This window comes from Phalangium opilio, unplaced genomic scaffold, assembly GCF_054372755.1.
Source record: "Phalangium opilio isolate 3A_F unplaced genomic scaffold, DU_Popi_V2 ptg000209l_1, whole genome shotgun sequence".
Lineage (NCBI taxonomy): Eukaryota > Metazoa > Arthropoda > Arachnida > Opiliones > Phalangiidae > Phalangium > Phalangium opilio.
Genome location: NW_028324217.1, coordinates 18926934 through 18954620, shown reverse-complemented (window position 1 = coordinate 18954620; position 27687 = coordinate 18926934). Strand labels below are relative to the sequence as shown.

Here is a 27687-nt window from a genome sequence, read left to right as displayed (position 1 = left end):
TGTATTTGTTGGTTACGATGGAGTGAATGACGAGCAAAACTGACAGAAGGACCAACGTTAACACTAATAAAATCAGCACCTGAATGAATCAAGAAGAAAAACTTAATCAAATAGGTATCAAGTAAATTGTTATTGAGAAAATTTTACTTCGGTTTCCATATTTAAGAAGGACCAGGAAGTGGACTTGACTGCCACTTGGGGGCTGGACACGATAATCAGGTTGCTTATTTTAACGGGCGGAGACTGAGTGAAATGGTCCAATCGACTGCGGAAAAATGAGCTTGACATTGTTATCGGCAAAATGTGAGATTTCTAGAACCGACATACGAGTTAAAATATTTGTACTTTTATTTTATGCGATCTCTTAATATTAGCCGTAAAATCACATACTTTAAAAATATTTGGCTCATCGTACATTTTAAGAAAGTCCTTTGACTCAACATAGTTCCCTTCGAATTCCATCCTAAAATTCATCAACATAATATAATTACAAAACAATGTTAACATCGGTTTATAGCGGTCCATAAGCTGAGATTCCTTTTTACCTCTCCGAGTGACGTATGTCACGGAGAGGTATTACACCGGCCGTGTCTGTCTGTGTGTGTCTGTGTGTGTCTGTCACCGCGTTCGCAGTTGGCAAGTCGGAGCAAACGTGTTCGCAATTTCCGGACCGCGTTCGCAGTACACAGAAATAGACCTTTTCACACTTATGGCCGCGCATGAGAAGTTGCAATGTTTGGGGGCATGAGTTATAGCGCTTCTATGGAGTTAACGTGTAAACTAAACTACGATGGACGTATGGGAGAACTTTTTGAAATTTAATATTAAAATAAAATGCCTAGTATTTAAAACCTAGATAGTACAATTAAAACCATGTTAAGAAATAAAGTGTTTAAGTTCTAATGGAAACGATGCATTGATATTAGTACGCCGCTATAACTCACTAAGCCTTGGCGACGGTATGGGATCATCGCTTGATCGGCAAATAGACGGCGATGTCCGCCGATGCCGCTGCCGAAAGCGCTGCCCGTAAGCTCTGGTGCCCAATTTAGTGTGTAGAATTTCATTAAATGCCCTAATTTTACGTTTATCAATTGAATTCGATAAAATTTTACCTCGGAAGTTCAATTAATACTTTTACAACAAGTAATACAACACTGTTTTATAAAAATAAACTCGAATGTGTAGCAAATAATGCAAAAGGAATGGTTAAAAGTACTGCGCTGCCCCCAAACATTCTTTCCACGCATGCTCACCTCTCGAAATTTTTCCCCCCTTTTCACCCCCGCTCTACCGGTGAAAAGGTCTATTCCGAAAAACTTTATCTATCTTATTTAACGCCAATCATTGACTAGTCGTTACGCCTTCATCTGCTGACTAACCGCCGATTCTTTCACTCAACACCCTCTGTATTTATTGGCTTCTAACAACAACACCATGCGCTAGTCTTTCGTGTATCCCACATACACATAAATCTATCCTTATTGGCTTCTAACAACCACCATCTCCTGGTCTTCCGTCTATACCACATAGACACCAATCTGCAACATTGGCTTCTAACACCACCATCTACTGGTTTTTCGTCTATACCACATAGACACCAATCTGTAACATTGGCTTCTACTCCATCATCGTCGTTAGGCTTAAGATGTACGCGGCGAGCAGCTAGGGTTACGAGAAACGTCTAGCCTCCCTAAGGTGGGATCGCCACCAAAGATTCACGCAATTGCGCATTTTCTTACCACTTAATGTGAATCAATCGCCTTATATACCCTAAATTCACAAAAGTTCTGATATAGGTGTTCCCTAGAGGTATAACGTTAAAGATAGCTATGTTTAAAATTATTTTAGGAATTAAGTTTCTTAAACCGACTTAACTATAATTAACGTAAAATACTGACGATTAAAATAATTAATATCAGTTATATTTAATTAATTATTTAAGATAAACTTCTTTCTATGTAATGACACAAGTGAGAGTTTATATAGAACGAGTAATGAAGATTGCATCCGAATCGAAACACTACACGCTTATCAAAGTTAATAATAAGCGAGTAGGATGATAAGATCTCTTACAAAACGATAACATTTCCTTTTTGCAGAATATTAAATGGAAATATTTTAAATAATTTTCGGCATTACGATTCTTTTAGTAGTTGCGTAGCTATAAAGCTCTGTTTCATCTCAATATTCCAAGAACATCTTTTATATTAACATTTCAAATTTGGTGTTTACTTTTTAATTCAGCTTTACTACATTTATATATAGTGTAAACACAACTTTTAACTTCACTACTTAATATGGGTTTTAATACTTCGGCTCTCTATAAGTGTTGAAGCTATTGGGGCTATGAAATAAGATACCCTAGATTTAAACCAGAATTGACCTTGTTTCGTGTCCTCTTACAAGAGGTTTTAACGGTTCAGAGTGAGCCGAAAGTTAAATACACACATAAGTGATAGATATTAGGTCCTCATTAGAATTATGAGGATACACAGGGAAATGTTAAACGATTAAACCTTTACAAATGACCTTCGCAATAGACCGCCAATTTGAACTACGTATTTCCGGTTTTTCTCACTGGCTGGTGAAGCTGTGTTTAGATTAGAAAGTAAATTCGTCTCGGCTCGGAGAGGTAATATTTTGGTTTTCCCAACTTGTTTTACCTCTCCGAGTGACGTATGTCTCGGAGAGGTTCTGTAACGATCGTGTGTGTCTGTTTGTGTGTGTGTTTGTGTGTGTGTCTGTTGTTACACCCACGTGACCGCGTTCGCAATTTCCAAATCGGAGCAAACGTGTTCGCCATTTCCGAACTGCATTCACAGTCACGGAAATGGCTCCTCTACTTGAGTTCTCACACCACCATCTTCTGGTCTTTGTCCATTCCACAAGGACACCAAACTGTACATACTGGCTTCTAATCACCACCATCTTCTGGTCTTCGTCCATCCCACTTGGACACCAGTCTGTACATACTGGCTTCTAAACACTACCATCTTCTGGTCTTCGTCCATTCCACTTGGACACCAGTCTGTACATACTGGCTTCTAATCACCACCATCTTCTGGTCTTTGTTTTTGTCCATCCCACATGGACACCAGTCTGTACACCTGGCTTCTACACCACCATCTTCTGGTCTTTGTTTTTGTCCATCCCAAATGGACACCAGTCTGCACACCTGGCTTCTACTCCATCGTCATCGTTGAGTTTAAGACATTCGCGGCGATCAGCTAGGGTTACGAGAAACGTCTAGCCTCCCTAGGGTGGGTTGTCCACGATAGGTTTTCGCAATTGCGGTTGTTCTTGCTTTTAGCTGTAGTTCGACACCCTTATATACTACCTATTTGAGTATGGCGAAGCAACCGGCGTATGCTTCATTTCAAACGCCAATATTAGTCAAATCTCTCAAGAATGTTTAATTGTTCTTTTTTAAAAAGATGTAACGTTCAATAAGGCGAATAACTAACGAAGAAAATATTAAATATTAATTATATTTATTTTAAAATTTAAGATAATCTTGTTTCTCAATTCAAAATTAATACGGAAAGAGTTAAAAAGCAGTCTATGTTTTTGTCTGTGTGTGTCCGTCCGTTGTTACAGTAGTGCGCTGCGTTAGAAGTTCGTTTTGTTTTGATGTGTATAGAAATCCTACTGAACCATAATATTCCCTTTATCCTTAATATAAAGTGAATATGTGGAAATATTTTTCGTAATTATGATGCATTTAGTACTTTTGTAGCTTTGAAGCTCTATTTCATTTTGATATTCCAAAGATTTCTTTTAATATTATTATTTAAAATGGATGTTTATATATTACTTAAGCTATACTACATCTGTTTATGGCATAATCCTTTCTAAAGTGAATACAAGCACAACGCTACTATGTTGGTCAAATGAACTTTTATTTGTCAATAGGCCTAGTGATCCAAAAAGTAAACGCTTGAGTTTGGTTTTCGTTTTTGTAATGCAGAGATATTAACGGTTCAGAGTGAGCCGAAAATTCAATACACTTTTTACCTCTCCGAGTGACGTATGTCACGGAGAGGTTCTAATTTCGACGTGTCTGTGTGTCTGTCTGTCTGTCTGTGTGTGTGTCTGTCTGTCCGTTGTTACACCCACGTGACCGCGTTCGCAGTTTGCAAATCGGAGCAAACGTGTATTCAATTTCCAGACCGCATTTACAGTCCCGGAAATTGTATTCAACTTACAGGCTATTACTCCATTGCCTGTCTAACAACTCTGTTCATTTGTCCACCCCACATGGACACCAGTCTGAACTTACTGGCTTCTAAACACCACCATCTTCTAGTCTTTCGCCCATTTCACATGGACACCAGCCTGTACTTACTGGCTTCTAAACACCACCACCTTCTCGTCTTTGTTTTTGTCCATCCCACATGGACACCAGTCTGTACTTACTGGCTTCTAAACACCACCACCTTCTCGTCTTTGTCCATTCCACATGGACACCAGTCCGTACTTACTGGCTTCTAAACACCACCACCTTCTTGTCTTCGTTTTTGTCCATCCCACATGGACACCAGTCTGTACACCTGGCTTCTAACACCACCATCTTCCGGTCTTTGTTTTTGTCCATCCCACATGGACACCAGTCTGTACACCTGGCTTCTAACACCACCATCATCCTTAAGGTTAAGACATACGCGGCGATCGGCTAGGGTTACGAGAAACGTCTAGCCTTCCAATGGAGGGGTCTTCCTCCAAGGTTCACGCAATTGCGATGTTCTTATCTACAGCTGCGATTCGAATCCTTTATATACTACCTATTTAAGTAAGGCGAAGCAACCGGCGTATGCTTCATTTCAAACGCCAATATTAGTCAAATTTCTCAAGATTGTTTAATTATTCTTTTTTAAAACGATGTAACGCTCAATAAGGCGAACAACTAGCGAAGAAAATATTAAATATTAATTATATTTATTTTAATATTTAAGATAATCTCTTTTCTCAATTCAAAATTAATACGGAAAGAGTTTAAAAGCAGTCTATTTTTTTTGTCTGTGTGTGTCTGTCCGTTGTCACACTAGTGCGCCGCGTTAGCAGTTCGCTTTGTTTTGATGTGTTAAGAAATCCTACAGAACCTTAATATTCACTTTTTCCATAATATAAAGTGAATATGTGGAAATCTTTTTCGTAATTACGATGCATTTAGTACTTTTGTAGCTTTAAAGCTCTGTTTCATTTTGATATTCCAAGGATGTTTTTTAATATTATTATTTGAAATGGCTGTTTATATATTACTTAAGCTATACTACATCTGTATATAGAATAATCCTTGGTTTAGTTATATCAAGACGAAAGCTAAGGCCTGGATTCTGTCGGGTAAATCAAGTTTGATCCGCAATAGGTTAGTGAGACAAAGAGTAAATAATTGAGACCTGAGGTGGATTAAACTTTGGGTTTTGATTATCTTGTCTGTAATGAAGGGACATTAACGGTTCAGAGTGAGTCGAAAGTTAAATACACGTTTAAATAATCAGATTTAGATTTTATAATAGAAGAAAGCATTATGGTAGCAATTAGATCAGTGAAAGGGATAATCGTTATCGGGTTAGTGGTATGCATCAGAGAATAAAATTTAACATAGAACTTATATATTCTTTGTAAGTAATGATTTGAAACCTAGGATTAGCGGATGATTATATATTTTGACAATGTAGAGATAACTATTCAATCAGTGTTGCCAATGTGTGGGAAATTTCGCACATCGTGGTAAATTTTGGTATGGTTTTAGGCTCTGTGGGAAAAAGGTAATTTTTTCCAAAAATCGGTCAAATGTGGGAATTTTCTTGTATTAGTGTTAATAGTGCAGAATATGCAGTTAAGGTTAGTGCATTTTCGAAAATTTTGCTCGGTTAAATAATTGCAAGTAACATTTTGAAATAAATTCGGTGATTTTAAATTTGGCGCTGGAAAAAAGTAGCATATTTAGATAATTTTAAAGCTTTATAGCGTTTTGGCGCATTTGTACATATTGTCAAAGCCATGCGGAGTGATATTCCATATAAAACCTAGTAGGAAAAAATAGTACAGATAAATATGACTGTAACTTTTCTTCCGTATTTTAGCTGGGGGTGGGGCTAAAAAGGGGGTGTGGGAAATGTGGGAAATTTTTCAAATGTAAGTGGGAAAATCCACTTTCTAACATTGGCAACACTGTATTCAATGACTTAAGCCTCGTTACACAAAACAAAGCGAAAAAATGTTGCTCTAGTATTTCGATATTGAGTCCTATACTAGTCTTTTCCCCGACTCGGAGAGGTAATATTTTGGTTTTCCCAACTTGTAAATAATTAGGCTTAGATTTTATGGTCATGGTGGAAATCTGGGCCGCGTTCAGCAGAGCTCAGCGCTGTTAGCAGTGTCCTACATAACGGGATTTTGTTTTTGAATTTCGACGTCACTGTGCTTAGCGCTGAGCTAGCGCGGTCTTCAAAGAAAATAGTCGGCTTTTTGGATAACGTGACGTAAAACGTGTAGTTCTCAGCTTGGCGAAAAAACCATGGATGAATTAATACAAATAGCTCTATGGGACTATTGCTATTTAATTGGCGTGAAACCAGTTGATCACGCAAGAATTTTAAAGGAAAAGTTCAGGATACCTAACATTAGACCTTAAATTAACGGCCTCGTTTAGAAGATATCGAAATGATTGATAAAAAAATTATAATTTCCCTAATTACGATTAAAATCCAATTAATTGACCCAAAAATTGAAGAGAGCAGCCGCGCCATTTTTTAAAGTCACGTGATAAACTCGCACACACGCCGTTATTGGCCAAATGGCTTGCGAATAGGAAAGTTAGATTTCTCTACTGCAGACGACGATATTTATTGATATATTCAAGGTTGATTTTCAGCATAGCCCACTAGATCACGCACATCACGACGCAAGCTGCTCGCGCTATAGAAGCCCGTTCAATCGGCCAAAAAGTGCAACTTTTGGATTCTTGGCGAGAAATTCGAAGTTAGCGAAAATTAACATTAAGTTCTATGGGATGAGGAAGGTTTTTTGGCCAGATCCTCTGTCCTATTGATCGAAATGACCTGAAATTTCAATGAGACGTGTGTTTTGACGTGTTTTATTAATCTTAAAAGGATTCAAGCTTCTAGAGTGGATAGCTTTTTAAAAAAAAATTATTTTCATAGACAATATGATGGGTTCAGTGCTAATACTGAATATATCGTCAGATCTACTGGTCCAAATGTCCTGAAATCTTAATGAGAGGTGTGTTACAATCGTTTCTATTATATTAAAAAGGATTCAAGCTTTAATAGTGGATAATTATTTTAATAAAAATTTAGTTCCAATGTCATAATTTTAAACTAAGTACTTAATGCACTATATCTTTGGATCTAATGGCCCAAATGTCCCGAAAATTTAATTAGAGGTATGTTACAATCGATTATATTTAAAAAAAATTAATATCCCATGTCACGATTGTAAATTAAGTACTTACAACCTTTTTCCGCGATAAGAAAACCAGCCCCATTCTACTTGTCCAAAACTTGCCTTTTGGGGATTAATAGATTATAAATCATAGACCTCTTGAACCAATTTTCTATGATTTGTAAACATGCAGAGGGGCAGATGTCTCGAAAACCCTTGGCGATTTTTAATTGTTATCCTTACTTTTTGGGCGGGGCATTTAAAAGATTAATCGATTAAAATATTAAGTATATCGTCAAAATAAGAAAAGTTGACAAATGCTAAAACAAAGCTTCAAAACTAAGATCAAGCACCACTCAAGAAGCTTCAGAATGTCTTTGAACAAGCATAGGATCGCTGCGAGGAAGCTTTTTCTTCTTGGACCTCTTTGACAATTAATTATAATTTAATACTATCTCTCCACTAAATCTTTGTTTTTTGCCAACTGCAACTGGTATTATGATACTATTCACCAACCCTTTTTCAGTTCGTTTCTTAATCATGATTTTTCTATGCGTAATTTTCGGTTTTTGTAAAATATGTGATATTTGCAATAAATACATTTTTGAACTAAAATTGCGTTTACATAATAAAGTGCTTTTGGCAGAAAAACAGGGGTTCTGAACTTCCCCAAAATAGGTGTGATTTAGGCTTTAGGGCCTATAATTTTGTTTAATTCTAAGATTTTTAGCGTAATGTTTAAGGAAAACGTTTAATCTTGGAAAGGGAGTGAAAGTTAAATTATTTTAACACACCTCTCATTAAATTTTCAGGACATTTGGGCCAGTAGATCCAAAGATATAGTGCATTAAGTTCTTAATTTACAATTATGACATTGGAAATTAATTTTTATTGAAATAATTATCCACTCTAAAAGCTTGAAACCTTTTTAATATAATAGAAACGATTGTAACACACCTCTCATTAAGATTTCAGGACATTTGGACCAGTAGATCTGACGATATATTCAGTCTTAGCACTGAACCCATCATATTGTCTATGAAAATAATTTTTTTTAAAAAGCTATCCACTCTAGAAGCTTGAATCCTTTTAAGATTAATAAAACACGTCAAAACACACGTCTCATTGAAATTTCAGGTCATTTCGATCAATAGGACAGAGGATCTGGCCAAAAAACCTTCCTCATCCCATAGAACTTAATGTTAATTTTCGCTAACTTCGAATTTCTCGCCAAGAATCCAAAAGTTGCACTTTTTGGCCGATTGAACGGGCTTCTATAGCGCGAGCAGCTTGCGTCGTGATGTGCGTGATCTAGTGGGCTATGCTGAAAATCAACCTTGAATATATCAATAAATATCGTCGTCTGCAGTAGAGAAATCTAACTTTCCTATTCGCAAGCCATTTGGCCAATAACGGCGTGTGTGCGAGTTTATCACGTGACTTTAAAAAATGGCGCGGCTGCTCTCTTCAATTTTTGGGTCAATTAATTGGATTTTAATCGTAATTAGGGAAATTATAATTTTTTTTATCAATCATTTCGATATCTTCTAAACGAGGCCGTTAATTTAAGGTCTAATGTTAGGTATCCTGAACTTTTCCTTTAAGAGATATGTTAGTTTCTAATTTTAATTATAAAAGTTGTTATCTATCTCTATAAATATGTTATCATACAATTTTTGTTAAGCCTTGGTACCTTGCACGCTTTATTGCGCTAGCGTCATTTATAAAACGCCGATGACCGGAGAAAAGCTATGACGACAGAGCTCACCGGTAAACATTTCCAAAACCCGCTGTCTTTTTTGGTGAGCTCAGCTGAACGCAGCCCAGACCAGTGAAAGGTCTGATCGTAATCGGATAATAGCTTCGTGTTTTCATGCTTTTTATGGTACGCATTTACTTTCAGTGTGTGTAGCCAAGGAGTAGTATATCGGGCCCACACCAGACCCCATCCCCTAAGGAGACCTAACTTAGTCATTTCCCCTAGCTACTAAGTGAGACAAATACGATTGGCTCACTGCGCGACACTCTTAAGCCAATAGTGTTAAGAGAATTTCTGACGATATAAGCAGACGACAAAACAAATCCGTTTTATAAATTACGGTCACCTCGTGTAGAACCTAGTTCTCGTGAAGAAGAGAACAGGTATTGTGTCGACAGTCATTATGGCAACCAGGGTATAAACAGTGTCTTGTAGCAACCATATTTGTTATAAATTATACCTAATTTTGTTATTTTAACACTTGTGCCGCGTGCGTGCGGCGTGCGTGCGGCGTGCGTCGCCGTCAATAAATAAAAATTCACTTACCAAGGCTTAAGTGAAGAACTAGGTGAAGGTTTCTATTATAACCCCTAATATATACATAAAATTAAGTAAAATTTAATTACGAACGAAATCCAATTTAATTATGATTAAAATGTTAACAATTCGTACCTTTAAAATAGAAAAACACTATGAAGAATGTTGGGAACCGGGATTGTAAGGGGATTCAGCGCCTCAAAAGAAACTTTTAGAGCAGACGGATTTTTTGGCGAATACGAGACCAAGTTTGGCTTTGACCAATAACATAAGTTTATAAGATATGTTCCATAAGTATGTCACTACCCATACTTCGTAATGTTAGAGGCTTAATGAGAGCTAGTTCAAGAACGACGTGAGAATTGACTACACTCGGTTTTGCAGTCCATCCTCCTCTTTAGTCTGTACTAAGCCTTTGACAGCGCCTCACTAGGCGTCGCTTTACGAGAATCTATGACGTTTCACCTACGTCACTTCATGACAAGCTCTCATTAACGAGTGACACACTTATGGAACATATCTTATAAACTTATGCCAATAACAATTGTTTCGGAAAGTAGCTAGACGTTATCAAAGGCTAAGTTAGGTCTCCATAGGGGATGGGGTGTGGTGTGGACCCGATATACTACTCCTTGGTGTAGCCACAAATAAGCTTTGGTGTTATGTAACGTTAACAGTCATGTTGACAAATTAGAAAATCGTTGAGATGAAACGAGAGGATAGTGTTTACATGGCAACCCTGTTGTGAATATGGCTTTGAACATAGAGGGCATACAGTTGAGGAGTAGAAAATCGGGCCTTTACAAACACGTAAAGGTAATATCCCTCCAAAGTTTTATCTCTTCATTTCCCGTTTTTACCCCATCGGATGATTTTAATGTGTACAAGTATATCATTATTGGATGTAAAATGTCGTCTGATTTACAGTATATTTGCTATGCTTTGTATACTGCTTTAACATTTCATAAATTTTAACTTAAGAAACATTTCCATATCTGGGTAAATAAGTTTGTAAGTAGTCGTCTTGACTCGGAGAGGTAATATTTTGGTTTTCCCAACTTGTATTAATATCTGTTCCTTCAGTCTTCATTTTAATTAAGATTGTTAAAAAACTGTGGCATTTTTAAAATCTGCACTAAGCACAAACATAAATATAAGCATAAGGGACCTAATATTGCTAGTTAGTGACTAATGCTTTCAGGTACCAGTTAATCAGTTATCACCAATGAGATTAATTTATCACTGAAAACATCAAATTTTCATACTAAAATTATTTTGGCCTTTCTTTATCCCCTGGCTTTGAGTATTAAAATATTTAAAATAACTCTGAGAATTATCTAGAATCATTTCTACTGATATTCCAAATTCAGAAGAATCAGAGTCATCGTTTTGAGTCTTTCAGATGATGGCTTGGACTTATGTTATTGGTTTTCGGTTTTCGTTGTAGCAGTCTAACTGAGACAAAGTTTCTGCCTGACAGCATAGCCCACTCGATCCGCGCTCATGGACGCAAGCTGCTCGCGCTATAGAGAGCTTTCAGTTGGAGAAGGAGATGAGCCTCGTGACATCATTTACGCTGCCATATTGGTGGGTTTAAAGCAGGAATGAAGCTGAGGCCACCCAATATGGCTACCAGAACAGCGGTAAGACTTGGGAGGGTGTGACGTACTACAATCCCATCTGAAAGCTCTCTATTTAATAATAATTGACCAGGTCACGTCGTCTGCTAAACTTAGGGATTGGACAATTATACTTTTTGAGTTAATGTCTGGACTCTGGTTACCCTTGAATTTTCTTAGTGGTCCCGTGGTTTAATTTTTAAACTGGTCATTTGCTCTGTGCCACCGCCTTATTTCCCCCACTGGACAAGGAAGCATTTCTCATAAAGGATAATGGCCATCATTGTTGTGTAAGAGACAGCCTGGCAGCCCCGTATTTGTTTACCCTGCCCATAGCCCACTCGATCACGCATAACACGACGCAAGACGCAGAGGGCAGAGCAGCGTCCGTGAGCATGGATCGAGTGGGCTATGCCCTGCCTGGCCAAGTCAGCTGACTTAGGTGAAATATTCCTTACTTCTATGCAACTTAATTCTAGACATTCTTGAACGAATCATCTTGTGAACATTTTATAAGACAGGCTTCTGCCGCTGGATTTTTTTCTGAGCCAAATTTGCTTTTTAAATTTAAAAAAATTAATTTCAACCTTTTTTCCTCTCTTCAGAAATTTAATAATGATAGTGTGTTACATATTTATCCAAAATTTATATTAATTAATTAATACACTGTACATCGCCTTAATTTGTAATTTCGCGCTTGGAAGAGGCTGAATTAAAAATATTGATTTGGAGACAGGGATTAGTGATAGTGTGATTGAATCTATCATTCATTTTACCAGCAAAAAACGTATCTTCGTAGCGGTAACCGTTGGCTGCTGGCACCAGTCTAGAAACCAGGGAATGAACCCTTCTGCGTAGTTTGAATTAATCTACTTTAAACATCAAAAATCTATCTAATTTAAACAAAAAGGTTTATTCTAAATAGCGGTTATAAATAGTAATTAAAAACGCAACTGTTACCTAATAAAAATGATTGCTAGAGCCGGGATAAAAAACATTGGTTGGTTTGTTGACAGGGTTTTGTGATCATGTGATTTAATTATTCAATTATATTACCATTAATTTAAACCAATAAAATGATCTACATAGTGGTTATCGGTGGCACCAAATATAATCTGCACAGTTATCGTTGGAAAAATGGCCATTGTTTACTGTTTTGAGGTTATGTTAGAATAAGCACTAAATAATTAAAATTTAAATTGTTAACCTATAAGAATTATTGGAAAAGCGTCATTTAAAAATATTGTATGATTTGGTGACAGGGTTTAGTGATAGTGTGATTGAATCTATCATTTATTTTACCAGTAAAAAACGTATCTTCGTAGCGGTAACTGTTGGCTGGTGGCAACAGTCGAGAAACCAGGGAACGAACCCTTGTGCGTCTTTTGCATTAATCTACTTTAAACAAAAAAAATTGATTTAATTTAAACAAATTACCTAATTAGCGGTTATCGTTGGCCGATGGCACCAGGTGAAACACCTTAAAACGTACGCTACAAGGCCAATTGGTCTCTAGTCTCTACATACAATCAGCTGTATTTTAATTTTGACCGAGGCTTAGTGAAATCAGTGAATTTAAAAATTATCGGCTAAATCCTAAATTTAAATTCTTTTGTATTAAATTATAATAAGGTTTAACTTACGAAATTAAAATAAAATGAGGACGAATTAACCCCTTCTTTTATGTGAAAAGTTAAAAAATTCGCCTTAAGCTCGACATAGCCACACGCGTTGTCTAAACAAAAATCTTCGCTCAGTCGCTCTATTAGCGGTAAAACAGCGTAAGTCCAACAGTACGTTTCTCTATGATTTTAGCTAGGATTAAACCACGTAAGTCCAACAGAATAAAAGGTCGTAAGTTTAAGTATGTGCTTAAAAGTACAAAAAGTAATACTTAATATTAATTGTTTTCAATAAAACTTCGAAAGGCACCAGTTGAATGTTCAACCTTTCATTTAAAACCATTTTCAGACCTATCGAATAATTACTCTTCAAAAAATGGTCGAGACCATTTGGCTATCACAGCAAACATTTCCCATGTTATTCCTATGGGAAAATTTCCCTTTTTTGCTAAAATGTCTTAATTTTTTTATGGAAATGAAAACCACCCTTAGCAACTTTATTTTCTATGAAAAAAACTAATGGAGGGATCTCTTTGAAATTTTAACCACATATTAAGGGTCCGAATTTTTTTCAAAACAATTAATACAATAAAAAAAAAACTACATCCAAACAAAAAACCCTCCTTATACATTAAGAGCAGTATGAGGTCTTATCTAAGAGAGCGACCGCTCTCTCAGAATTAAAGCTTTGCGTAGATGCTAATATCATGGACAAGGAAAGCGCGTGAGGAAATTGGTTTTCACTCTACAGGATAGGCAACTCCCTATCTCGAACGACAGCTTATTCTGTATATACTCTGTTACAACATCGGTTGTCAGCACGCGCAAAGCTAGGTGTCTATGTAACCTGGCTTTGTCCAGAGACAAAAAACTTCAGGATCTTCAGGATTTAAAATATCCGCGAGTTTTTTAGCTCGAGTGCACCGATCTCTAGGCCTTAGTTTCAAGTACGTGTGAAATTGCCTACAGCCTACTAGACGTATTTGAAACTAAGGCCTAGAGGTCCGTGCACTCGAGCTAAAAAAACTCGCGGATATTTTAAATCCCGAAAATCCTCAAGTTTTTTGTCTCTTGTCAGCACGCACGAAGCTAGGTTACAGAGAGACCTTGCTTTGCGCGTACTGACAACCGATGTTGTAACAGAGTATATACAGAATAACCTGTCGTTCGAGATAGGGAGTTGCCGATCCTATAGGGTGAAAACAAATTTCCTCACGCGCATTCTTTATCCATGCTAATATTATATTTTCCTTTAAGCGGAAGTCGTAAATAGCAAAAAACAGGCTTAAAAATATTTTTCACCTGTGTCTTCACTCTCGGTCCATTCGGTTGTTATTGAGTTACCTTCGGCCATTTTGAACCGCTAAGGAGCGTCTTCTAAAATAAAATGTGAAAATTACGGTTCTCCAGAGCGTTTTGACTTGAATTCAAAACCTGATCATTAGGGCGAAATATTTTTCCAAGTTAATGGTGCCTTAAAAGGGAAATCAAGTGCAAACTGTTTTTGCACGCTACGATTTCATTTTGTTTACTCGGTAAAAATACACAATAGAGTGAAGGTAGAAGCGGAGCCTCCGAGATGATCTAGGCCCGTGCCTATCGCGAAGCGAGAATATTTTTTAACTAATTTAGTTCGCCGTGTTTTCTCGCTTTGGGGCGCTTTTAGTATTGTAAAATAAAAATAAGTTCAGCCTCGTGACCCCGTCGACTGGTACAATATTAGGGCAAGGCTTAGACGTAGAGCGGTGAAGCGGAGGTCGCGGATAGTAAAAAAAAACGTTCTAGAAAATTTCCGAAAACCTTTATCAAGCAATCATGCCAAAGAAGTAAAGGACAAAAAAGCTAAGGTTAAAAAATGAAAGGTTATGAAGGGGTATAAAGAATCCTCTTATGGTATAATAAAACTGTGAATTAGCAACTTCAGGAAATTTTGTTTAAAAAACAACAATGTTAAAATCTCATAATTTTGTTGTTCACACAATCTAACCAAAAAATTCAATAAAAAAAATAAATAGCTCCTAAAACAATTACGTTAATTTAAGGGTGAAATCTTTCTCTTTCGCAAAATTTTTATAATTGGCCCCTAAAATATCAGAGATAATTTATGGAAGACCCCAGTCGCAACGGCAATAAAAGCGCCATCTAGCACATATTGGGTGAAAATATTTCCTCTATGAAACTGGATACTTCCCCACATAAAAATCGACACGCACGGGCCTAGATCATCTTGGAGGCTCCGGTAGAAGTTAAAATCGTAATATAGATTTTTCCGTTAGCGCGTAAGACTTACTTTAGTTTTTATGATAAAATATATGGATTTTCGTTGTTTCCTCTCCGAGCGACGTATGTCACGTAGAGGTTCTGTTTCGTTGGGTACATTCAGTTACAATCTACGATGAGTGCGCTTACTGGCGTGTAAAGAACTCTTACAAAACCTAAATATTTTCTTTTTGTAAGATATTAAATGAAAATATTGGAAATATGTTCCGGCTTTTCGATTATTTTACCAGTTGCGAATCTACAAAGCTCTGTTTCATTTCGATATTCCTAAAACCAGAAGTAAGATAAGGGACTAGAAGTAAAGAGCTCTAGCATTGGTAATGGATCCTGGGACTAGTGAACAAATTTGAGGATTTAATGCCGCTTCCATCGCGCCTACACTAGAGAGAAAAAAATTGGTCGAGTTCCAAAACAATTTCCTACTACCTTCCACTCAACATAAAGCCGCGGAACAAGGACGCGGGTGCTTGAATCTAGTTCGTCCGTCTACTGCCGCGAGCGTGCTCGTCACGTTTTGGAGAGAAAATTCAGAAACCACGCTACCAGAGGGCCAATCGTTGGTGTGTTATAAAGAATATTCACTTTTGCAAAGTGAAGAATTTGAGAGAGTATAGCTGCCAGTATACGGACAAGTTGTCCGTATAAAGTCGGCATATATGGAGCCCTAGGCGTTTACCCCCACCCCATTTGTTGGTTGAAGTAATAAAGACAGCCAAAGTATTGAATTATTATTATTGGGGGAGAGGGGGTCTCACGTCCTTGCACCGATGCCAGAGGCATATTGTGCACCGTCATATTCAGGCCTTGAAGAGACCTGTGGCCGCGGTGTAGCGTAGAATTTGTTCCACCGTTATGGAAGAGACCCGCGAGGGCACCACAGTATGTGAATCGAAGTGTTCTAATCTGAGTGAGGCGAAGTAATCGCTCTCGCACAGTATGTGAGAAGGAGTTTCTTCCTTCTCCCGGGGACGACCGGCAGAGAGGGTCGTCAGCAAGGCCCATCAGATGGAGGTGTCTATTTAGCCGACAGTGTCCGGTCAGAAGACCGTTGGCCAGCCAAATATTCCATCTGCTGAGCGCAATAAGGTCCCTAGCCCTAGACCTGCAGGGGCCATTGACAAACTGTTTCGTCTGTCTCTGGCCCTCACCCTCCATATTATGCCAGAGCTTATTTTGAACGACAGTCAACCTGTCATGCAGACTCCGTCTAGCGTATGGGGACGACCGGTGCCGGTCCCAAGAACTTCGCGTTCGCCCCTTTTTAGCAAACCTATCGGCTTGCTCAATGCCATGATGTCCGCTATGTCCCGGCACCCAGTACAACTGGACCCTGTTGCGGGACGCCCGTCGCGCAAGCAGATCAAGGCAACTGCGCACCAGTTGAGAAGTTATCTGACACTGGTTCAGCGCTTTCAAGGCGGCCTGACTGTCAGAGTAAATTCTCACAGTCCCCCCAGAAAGAAAGGCTGCATATAGTACTTGCTCAAAGTGAATTTTCATTTATTCGATATTAACTGCAAATAATTTTTTAAGTTGAAACGGATTATAATTACCGTGCGTAATACTTAAAATGACTAATGGGTCAATAAGTGAAACTTAAAACCAGTAGAATTTACCCAGCTTACATCAAAACAAAATTTATAATTGCATTTTGTTTGATTGTGTACGTGAATAAGGACATCCCTGATTTCATGTCCACCTTTGTTTCAAACTTTCCCATTATTCAAGGATTTTTCTTAAACACACATAAGGCCAGCTAAAATTCTCAGCCCCCCCCCCAGGTTCAAAAACGTTCCGACGCCCCTGTTTGTTGCCCCCCTTTTCTATCTATGTCTTTCCTCTAGGTTGTGCCGTGCTTGAAGGGTGGGGGGGGGGGACTTAACCATTGTCATACCCCCTGGTGGTGGTGGGTGATCTGGTTGATTATTACTATTTGCCAAGTGTGTATCATGCCTGAGGGGGTGGGGGGTTGGGAAGAATTGATAACGTCACGTGTCACGTGATGGTGTGCGGGAAATTTGAATTTATTTTTAGTGTATTGGCATGAAGTCACGTAATTTATTGGTGTTGAAGGCATTCATCGTCCATAGTGTTATTATTTTGGTGCATCTTCAGGCTATTGTGTACATTTAGTGGATGATTTATATAGGTTCAGTAGGCCCTTTCTACACCAACCTGTAATACTATTCTTTGTATGGTTTTGAAGTCTCTCTATGTATGCTTATGTTATACTAAAGATCTAGTTTTAATTGAGATAAGGTCTACATTGTAAAATACATTTACAAACTAAACTACGATGATGTTCTGGGTGTACTCATGTTTTGTATTGGTTGTTGTTGAGTTACTGGGTTAGAACAGGAGTTCATAATAACCCGAAGTACGAAACTGGTTAAAAAACCCGTAACAACAAAGTTTCGCCGTAATAGCTCAGCGGATTCATACACCGCTTAACTCCCAAAGAAATAGTTACCCCATTTTTAGCGCCCACGCGCATTAACTTACACACTTCCGGTTTAGCACTATTTTTATCTTGTGATTTTGGGAGCGAAAATGGCTCACGTCTGCTTCTGTCGGAACGGTATAAATTAGGCCTTGGCTAAGAACTTTGCTTTTAGTCGGGGTTTCTAGTTTTCTACGAAACATTTAAACGATCGTCATTAATGTTTTGTTGTGATATGTGTGAGTGAGAATTCCGTCGTTAAATTAAAACGGTTTGGACAAATTTATTAGAACTATCTTTAATATAAGAATTCCATCGTGTTTCTACGTCCACCATATCGCCATTTTTCTTTTCGACGGAGATCTCAGCCAACGGAAGTTTTGGAACGAAAACCAAGGAGCATAGATACCACTACGAATTAAGGTTGTATGTCCATAAACAGGCTAATCCTTTCTATGCGCAACGACAGAATCTTGTTGTTCGCGATTTTTACCATTAGCTCTATGGCCAGTTTCATACTTCCCTCCCGAAGGGGGGTTATTATGAACTCCTGGTTAGAACAATAGTACATTTTAGTATCATAAAAGTAAATTACGGCAGTTTTTACATAGTTTGGTAGCAGATCAACAAGGATAATTATCTATAATTAGTTAAAATGAACAAATATTACTATAAAATACCATAAAATGCTGATCCTAACATTTCTGAGTAAAGTATACTCGAATATAGCTTGACTGTTTCATATATTTTCTAATTAGCACACATTTTAAGTGACATTTTAACCAAAAAAGAATTACATATACCGTAACACATGATTTCTTACTAACCTTGTCAACAACCTTTCTCTCCAGAGTTCGGAAGTGAAATGACTATGTAGTTTACAAAATTCGCTTTAGGCCAATCACCAAGTTATATGACAATAAGGGGGAGGAGGAGGTAGAACTTGGCTCATAACAAAATAATTCATCCCAATCTGTTTTTATTTATACGTAAACAGGCGCGTAGGAACGTTTCGAATTTAGGGGGGTACAGTCTAAACCTGGATTTGGGCGCCCCCTCCCCAAAGACAAGAAAAATGTTCAAAAATACATTGAACACGGTTGAAACATTGTACTTTAATCACAGTGAAATGGTGAATTGTTATGATTTTCCAAAAATCGGTGTCCGATTGGTGTTGGTTGTGGAAAATTTCTGCACATGAAATTTTATTCAATCTTATCAATCCTCTCTGGATATGTTTAGATAATTGCTAAGTGATTTAGTTTTTTCAAGTCATTGTTGCCCGTAGTCAGGGCACAAAGACTTTAAGAGAATTTTTAAAATGAAAAATATGATTCCCATTGTAAACTTTTAGGACCAGGAGTTCATAATAACCCCCCTGATAGGACTCATAAGTGATAAGACCTGAAGTGTGGATGATTCTATTTCAGTGTGAATGTAAGATTCCTGAAAGTGCGTTACATCACACCTTGATCTAATTAAATACTGAAGGGCTCACGCAGAAGGCAAAAAGGCTAATAACTAAAAAAACCATAAACAAAAAAGACTTAAAAGTGACTGAAAATTTCCAAATCAAGCTATTTAATTTAAAAGGGTCAGGTAGGAATAGAGGTTTTTCACTGAAAACCGATATTTATAATTAAAGATATTTTAAAGGTCTGTGAGCTTTGACATTTCAGATGAAAAATCTCAGGCGAAATTAAGTTGAAGTGCAGCTCAGAATTCAAAGTAATTGCTATCATTTCAAATAAAATCTCCAAAAATTCTTTAAATTTAATTATGCCAAAATGGAAGGCAAAAATCTCCTGAGCGAGCGAAGCGAGCTCCGCGATTTTTTTTTCTGACCAAATGAGATGTCGCTAATTCTGCGTTTTAAACGTCATACAGCTGGGATTATAAATAATTATTCCAAAATCCCCAAAATAAAGGAAGATTAGTGAAATTATAGGATAAAATGGGATACTTTCTAAAATATTCTCACTTCAGTATCATTTTGGCGCCCTTTGAATATAAATTTGGCGCCCTTTCTGACCTATTTAGGCGCCCTAGTAGAATTTTAGGGGGGTACAATGTACCCTTGTACCACCCCGTTCCTACGCCACTGTACGTAAACACGTTCAAACGCGTCTAAAGGGCTTCCGGGGGGAGGGTCGAACCATTTGCATTGCTATCAATGTAATTTATTTTTCTTTAATTGGACCACCCACCTGGTTTTATGACATTAAAAGGGGGTTAGGGGTAAGAGGTCGAACTTGATCCATAACAAAAGGATTTATCCCCATCCGTTTTTATTTTTACTTAAACACGTCCCTACGTGTCTTAATGGGTTTAGGGGCATGGTCGAACCATTTGTATTGTTATGAATGGAATTTATTTTTTGATTTATTGCTTTGTTAGTTGGTGACTCTTCCTACCACGAAACATTTAGTTGATTCGAGGGGTTTGCCCCGAAGCCATTATCCTGACAAGTTTCTACATGTTTAAGATATTTTTGGTGCGTTAACCGAAACCATGAAAATATATGAGTATTTTTCCAGAACTATAGACTACGAGACTAATTTCGTTCTTTTTTAAAGGAAATAACGCTCTTTTATCATCTTTAACGTAGCAAATAATGTAACAAAGCTGAGCTAAATGGAGTCTACCCATTCAACCGAATACCATTGGAACGAATCCCATTCGTCCGAAAATTTCTAGCCAGTATTTTAAAATCTAGCCCAATGGCAGTTTTCTATTAAAAGGGAATATTTTCCCATTCAATCGAATCCAATTGAAACGAATTCCCTTCAACCGAAAGTTCCACGCTTTTAGTTTATTTGATTTCGAAGTGCTCTGCGTCCCACCGTGGTCTAGTGGTAAAGCGTCGGATTGTCACGCAGAAAATCTTCGTTCGAATCTCCATCAGGAAGGTAAGTTTACAAAAATCGAATTATAAGTATAATTCTGAATAATCGATTATAATCGAATTTAATTTCCTTGCTGGTGCTGAATTTAGAAGGCGAATTTATAATTCAGCAGTATTAAGGATTTCACAACGAGCAATATAGCATTGTTAGGTTGAGTTACAAATTGGATGTTATAGCTGGGGTATTTTATTTTGGTTTTTTAGGTTAGGTTGGGTTATGTTAGGTTAGGTTTAGTTAAGTTAGGTTAGTAATATTTTATAAATCATTTAGCAATGTTACGCCTTTTCCAAAATGTTGATGTTTAGCTTCATTGACTTCTCCAATAATATGCCTTTTCCAAAACATTACTGTTATGTTAGGTTAGGTTTGGTTAAGTTAGGTTAGTAATATTTTATAAATCATTTAACAATGTTACGCCTTTTCCAGAATATTGATGTTTAGCTTCATTGATTTCTCAAAAAATATGCCTTTTCCCAAACATTACTGTTATGTTAGGTTAGGTTTGGTTTGGTTATGAGGACGTCTCTTCCTCTTTGGAGCGGTTATACACTTCAAGTAATTGTATCCCTTATGGAATGAAAAAATAAATAAATAAAACCATCAAATTCTACTCTATTTTAGTCTTTTTGGGTATGCAATATTGGGGTAATTGGAATAGGAGAACTGGTAATTGGGTTGAATGAAGTTTGGGTAAATGGGAATTGGGTGTTTTAAATTGGGTGAAATGGGGGGTAACCTTAAAGGAATAGCGACGTGATTTAAAAATTATCTCAAATCTAAAGAAAACCTTACTTTTTTGAGAGTTTAAACACTTCTGATTCCAAAAATATGCTTCATTAATATTTAAATATGAAGGAAAACACAGAAAAAACACTTTGAAAACTTGAAATTTTGGGGGGCAAAAGCAAATTTGCGAAGAAGATTTTTGGCGGGTTTTCTCCTTGCTACGTCACTCACGGCATCTCGCGGAAAAGCCAAACGCGCGCGCCCGAGACTCCCGAGTCTACTAATGCAGCGCGAATCTGAATAAAATAGGCTTAACACTTAGGCTGAGACACTAACAGGCGTCACGTGAGCGACATCTAGAGTGAAAGTTTCTCCTTACTACGTCATCAAGCGAAACAAAATTTTAACTAGGCCTTTTCCAAACACTAAACTTTGATTGCAATTTTACAAATTTCTACGAAACCAAATACAAAAGTAAACATATCATAATAAACTAGATTTTTCAAGGATTTTTTTAGCATTTTAAGTTTGTGGGTGACGAAAATTATGTCACTAACACTTTAATTAGTACCCAAAAAGTTATAAGTCCCATATGACCTTTAATTTTTCATATATTTACGTACAAAATATAAAAACATTAATTGGCTAAACATTTTTATAAGAAGATAACTATAGATGCTTTTTAGACCAAATTACTGAATAATTCACCGCCAAATTCGGCCACATTTAGGACGAATGGGATTCTGTCGAATGGGTTTCGGTCGATTGGGTTTCGGTCGAATGGGCCAGGAGCCTTACATCTCAAGTAAACGCTGTATCAATCTAGGATTAATCAAAACATTTGTTAAAAAGCAGTACATTTTTTAACCTTTTTATCGCAAACCATACAATATATCGTGATTTTCCCGCTCGATGAAGTCTCTTAAGCCTATCTTAAATAGTTGGGGGTTCAACATTGTTAACAAGTCGGGTAGAGTAAAACAGTTCTTACCAGATATTTACGCCTATACAGAACTCTGACGAGATTAAGGTGCCTTCAGAGAAAAAAGTTTACAAATTTTTCCGCTAGGGGCTCAAAAATAGCAATAGTGGTCCGTTTTTGCAAAACGTTTGACGATTTTATAATTTGCCCCACTAAAGTTGAGACCACCAGAGCTCTTTACAGCGAAGGAAAAACCTATGCTTATAACATCGACGCTCCTGGGTTCTGACACCCGAAGTTGTTGGAACGTATAGAAAGGAAATTCGTGGAAACCCTTTGAATTATCAGTAAGCCCGCGACCCACCCCTGAAATCGAACAAAAGAGAAAGTTCCCTATAGTCGAGGGCTTTCTTCACATCCGCGCCCCCACCTGGTGAAACGTACTTTTTGTAATCGCCTATAGCGAGAGTATCTGTTTGTTTTCTTGCTCGACTTTCTAAAGTGGGCTAGGGGAGAAAGCAGAGATGGTCGGCATTACTCCCTCCCGCGTCTAAGTTCGCGCACCCATGGTAAAGTGCTTTATATATTGCTATTTGTATGGGGCGCCAACCTATTTTAGGGCATTTCAATAACTAGACTTTTTTCCGAGCCTCTATTCTAGAGCCCACACCTCCCCCCCAGCGATCCATAAAATCTTATTTTGTGTTCACATGTTGATTTGAATGGCCTTCAGAAAATCGGATCGACGTGGGAAATCCTTACCTTTATTTTTTGTACTTGTATTATGGAAGAGATCGATAAACAAATTTAGTTTGATAAAATACCATTGAGAATTATATCCAAATTGTCAAAAACTGAGATGAAACTTTCAGACAAACGTAAAACATTTTTTTTATTTAGGGAAAATTAGTCTCTTCAATTTGAAGAAACACTGTTTTTGGTTGGATTAGAAATCACTACCCTCCAGCAGCTTTGTTTTTCCAGTCTCTTTTTCTACCTATGCGTGAAGTATACCACTTTACGTCAAGTTCAGCTTTCTTTTAGCTGCTGTTCTACTTTTGCATGCTTCCTGGGCTTCCGTTATATATTTGGGGTCCTTGCAATTTTTCCCTCTTGGTATTTGAGGTTCAACGATCTCAGGAAGCATGCAGTCTATGAAGAAGGCCTTTAATTTAGGAACCATATCGTTCTTCCACATATCAATATCACGAGCTATCTCTTCCACATGAATTGGAACTTTCTCGTCGATGTAAACGATGAAGTAGCAGGTTGAACGGTTACTTATGTTAAGTTGGCCTTGTATTAGGTAGAAGTAGGAGTGATTTCTTTTCAGTCGCAAGTCATCGCCAAGAAACTTAATTTTTCTCTCTTTCACTGCCTCGATGACGTCCATTCCAATCGCTGATGGGACTGTCTTCACTTCGATTAAGAGTCTTCCTCCTCTAATATACCTACACGTATAAATTGAAACATTTAGAGCATTGGTAAATATAGCTTCCCTATTCAAGACGTTAGTTTACCATCTGGGCTAGCTGCTAGGAAACCATTTTCTACATCAATGTACAGACCGCTGTCTCTATACTCCTTTGCAAACTGGAGTTTGAATTTCTCTTTCGCAACTGTTTCTTTAGCCTTTCCGTATTCTGTGGACTTTGTAGAAAAGGACTTGCTGTAAAGAAGTGACTTGACCAAATTGTGGCAGGACGTAGTACTCTTTCGGTTCATAACGAGCCCAAAATTGGAGGCTGTCAAGCGATATGCGCGGTGTGAATCGTAAACTGAATTTCCATGCTGCCCACGGGAACGGCCCTCGATATCGGTTTGCTCCGTTTTTGACACCTGAAAACGAGGGAAAGGAATTAGACCTATTTTGCTAATTATACAAATTAGAACTGACGTTATGACAGATTTACCTGATAACTTTCAAGTCGGTTTGTCATAGACACGTCCAACTCGTTGGTAGTCATGGGTAAAGCGTCTGCAAGCGGGCCATAGTCCTTTTCAATCGAAGGGAGTACAGTTACTTTTTTCCTCGGGATCTTGGTCGCTGTTTCGCGTAATATTAGTCGACGCCTATTGCAATTTTCCCTCCTAATTCTTCGCTTTTCGATGAACCCTTTGGCAAAGAGACCGGGGCTTTGCCCTGTGACCCTTTTCATGGGGCTTCGAAACCATCCGTTCCCACTTTGATAAGAAAGTCCGCTTACTAGGGTTCTCCTCATGTATGATCCCTTTTGGGTAAAGTTAATTCTCTTCCCAGAATTTATTTTTGCCATAATGCTCATGAAAAGTTCAGCCCTATTACTCGTTTCATTGTAAAAGAGACGATCCGCTTTTCTAACGAGAGGATCAACAGCCGCAATCAAGAACGGGAAAATGCCGTCTGATTTCATTTTAGGAAACAAAGACTTTTCTCCTTCTTTTGGCTTGCAAAAATATTCTTTGCATTTTTGTGTTCCCCGAAGACATGGGCAGCACCATTTTTTAGATCATCTCGTAAATCATTCACTGTCGAACCTCCTCGTGAGTTACGAGTTATAGCTCCACGAGCTGCTGCTGTAAGGCGGTGAATGTTCATTTTTAATTGTCGTCGAGAAGCGGCTGGTAATTTCGTGTTGCAAGCGATAGAATGAAGCGACGAAGTGTAGTTTTTCACAGCGTGATTTGCACATTCTAGTTTAGTAACAAACAAACCGTACGAAACTCTCTCGACAATTCGGCTATGTACACTGGAATCTCCATCAGCGATAAATCGTTTGAATCTAATTCCATGCATATCCTCGCTTTCTTTAAAACCTTCGACGATTATGTCTGCCTCCATGGCGGAAGAAGACTTATCCCAGTTCCGGTAGCAAACGTGTACTCTGGGAGTTTCTTTTTTATTTGCTGCCCTAGCGCATACCGTGCAATATTTATTTCTATATCCAAGCCATAGGATTTCTTTGGTTCTTTGTCCAATTATAACAGCCTATTAATTGATTGAACCGATTAAATCTATCTTATCGTAAGCTATTTCATATTAGGACTTACTACACCAGAAGCAGCGTTATAGTTGTGTCCGTAACTCCTTTTACTCCACCCTCCATCTAAGTAAACCGTAATATACGGAACACCATCCGGGTCCACTTCTGTCTTTTCAATGGCTAATTGACGCTCTTTTGCCCCAGCTTCTTTCATTTTGCGCCACATTGTTTCCTCCCATACCTACGTTTAAATATAATAATATAGTATATAGTATGATAATTAATCAAATAGATCAAATTCAAATCTCTTTCGTCTTAGTAGCTCACTTTTCCAAGCTTAGTTTCTTGGGCGGAGAATTTATCCCAGCTCATTGAGGGGATGTTCATTACACCCAGAAATTCTTCCAGCTGAGAGTAACCATTGCCAATGGCAACGGTACCCCAGACTGCTTTAGAATTCACATCAATTCCATTTTTTCTTTCTGATCTCGTTATTTTCGGGATTTTCTCTGAACTTTCTGTCTGAATTCTATTACAAGTGTCGCACTTGTAATCGAACAGACTAAGCAAACCTCTTCGTCTTTCACCCACGAATTTTAAATTTCCCATTGTACATATTCTTCTATGTTTGTCCTGAACGTTCACTGCCCATTTTAAGAGATGACCAATGTCTACTACACGGTATCCTTCTAAATCTTCAACAGGCAATTTACCGTATTCTACGTATTCGTGTTGTAAAGGGGGTAGAAATCTGAATCAAATGGAAAGACTTTTACTCTGTACTTTCATTCATGAAAATGCTGCTAATTACTCCTTGCATTTTACATGAGAAACACCGCTTACTATCGTGGATAAATGATGCGCGTGAGGAAATTTGTTTTCACGCTTCGAGGATAGGCAACTCCCTATCTCCAACGGCAGATTATTCTTATTATTCCAGCTTCGGTTATCAGCACGAGCAAATCTAGGTCTCTATGTTGGAGCGGCTAAGCGGTAATCTATGACGTAGCTTTGTGCGTGCTGTCAACACACGAAACCAATATGGATTTTCAGGATTTAAAATCTTGAGGTTTCAAATACTGAAGTGTGAAAATAAATTTCCTCTCGCGCATTCTTTATCCATGGCACCATACTTATTATTTTTGAAAAGTATTACTTACGAAGGTTCCTTGTTTTTCTTCAGAGGCGTTAGTTGATTGATGCACTCTTTTTGTGCACTAAACATTTCTTTCACATGGTTGGTTGGGACTTGTAAGTTTATAAGTTCAGTACAATCACCCGCCTGTGATGTTTGTATTAATAATTTTTCCCGTTTATCTCGATGGAATGATTTAATTTTTTGAGCCCGTTTGCTTCGACTGTTCATTACAATTCCGTTTTTTCTAGCCATTTGTTTTTAGGTAAAGTAGGAAAATTTTAGGAAAGGAGCTCCGTTTTTACACTTTTCAGAATGACTAGTGATATTGTATAAGCCTTTTCTTGCTCTACTTGCTAAAGTGGGACGGGAAATAGAAAATAGAGGATATCGCCTATTCTTCAATAATTGTGCATAGGGTCTTTCAAAATTCGTTTCTTTCTCCCCCCCCGGTAAGTGCTTTGTATGTCTTTTTCTCTTCCACCTGTTCCACGAGCCTGACCCGAGAGTTTGGGTGGTTTACTCTGAGGGGTGGGTACTGTCGGGTGCGACATGATGCCGACATCCCCTAATTGGTAAACGTCTTTCAGTCTGTAGACTACGGACCCCTCTTGTTACCCCCTTGAAAAAAGTCACTACTTATATCCTGCCATCTACGGAAAATATACGAACTAGTTGTCTAAAGCTGTAGCACTGAAATGTATTACGAGAAATCTAAGAAGGAGTTCAGATCAATGATTTTTTATGTCAAAATTACAAAAGAGAGCTTAAAATTATCGGTAAATCACGATCCATCCAATGATGTATTTTTTTTAATCTTGTGATAAAAGCTCTAGCTTTAATCTTAAAAATACTGAATCAGATATTTTGAGTAAATCGATTAAGACAAATTGTTATTTTAATGGTAAGGCCGATTTAGTTCTTACATAGATCAATGGATAGCCTATCCTGTGCTCGTAAATTATATGCCTGTTGCGATGAAAAAGTTTCATTTGCGAAGAGTATGAACTCCTCTAACTGAGACCCCCTCAACTTCAAAATGGCAATTTTAAAACTTAAATAAAACCAAGAAAATTTAAACTATGAAGACCAAAAATATATCAAATTATAGGCAGAAATTTGCTATTTTAATGCTAAAAATTTGATGTCGGTGTATAATCACCTTCAACTGAAAAACGGGTTTTTGCGAGATGGCAAAAACAGTCATTTTGCTATTTTTTCTCTGAAGGCACCTTAAGAATACCTTGGTAGAAAAATCATGCTCAAATCCTTGTTTGTTTCAGTCATTCTCACAAAGTCTCTGATTTTTTAGTGAGGTTAACAGGTTTATTCTAGGAGAGCGGTCGCTCTCTTAGATAAGACTTGATA

At 37.7% G+C, this 27687-nt stretch overlaps 1 protein-coding gene and 1 long non-coding RNA gene across 6 annotated transcripts; both read right to left on the bottom strand.

The window, feature by feature from the left end:
• Positions 1-11896: 11896 nt before the first annotated feature.
• On the bottom strand, positions 11897-13250 carry LOC149621065 (uncharacterized). Of its 5 annotated transcripts, XR_016375568.1 has the most exons (4): positions 12969-13250; positions 12382-12720; positions 12286-12301; positions 11897-12218 (listed from the first exon to the last, which is right to left on the bottom strand). It is a non-coding gene; the product is annotated as an uncharacterized LOC149621065 (long non-coding RNA). The 5 variants fall into 5 exon arrangements; XR_016375566.1 differs by lacking the exon at positions 12286-12301 and having other exon boundaries at positions 12382-12723; XR_016375565.1 differs by lacking the exon at positions 12286-12301.
• Positions 13251-24474: 11224 nt separating this feature from the next.
• LOC149621064 (uncharacterized) lies at positions 24475-27124 on the bottom strand. The gene is made up of 3 exons (XM_089855884.1): positions 25512-27124; positions 25252-25425; positions 24475-25189 (listed from the first exon to the last, which is right to left on the bottom strand). The coding sequence occupies exons 1-3, from the start codon at positions 25791-25793 to the stop codon at positions 24611-24613; spliced, it is 1035 nt and encodes a 344-aa protein (XP_089712010.1). The 5' UTR covers positions 25794-27124; the 3' UTR covers positions 24475-24610.
• Positions 27125-27687: the final 563 nt, after the last annotated feature.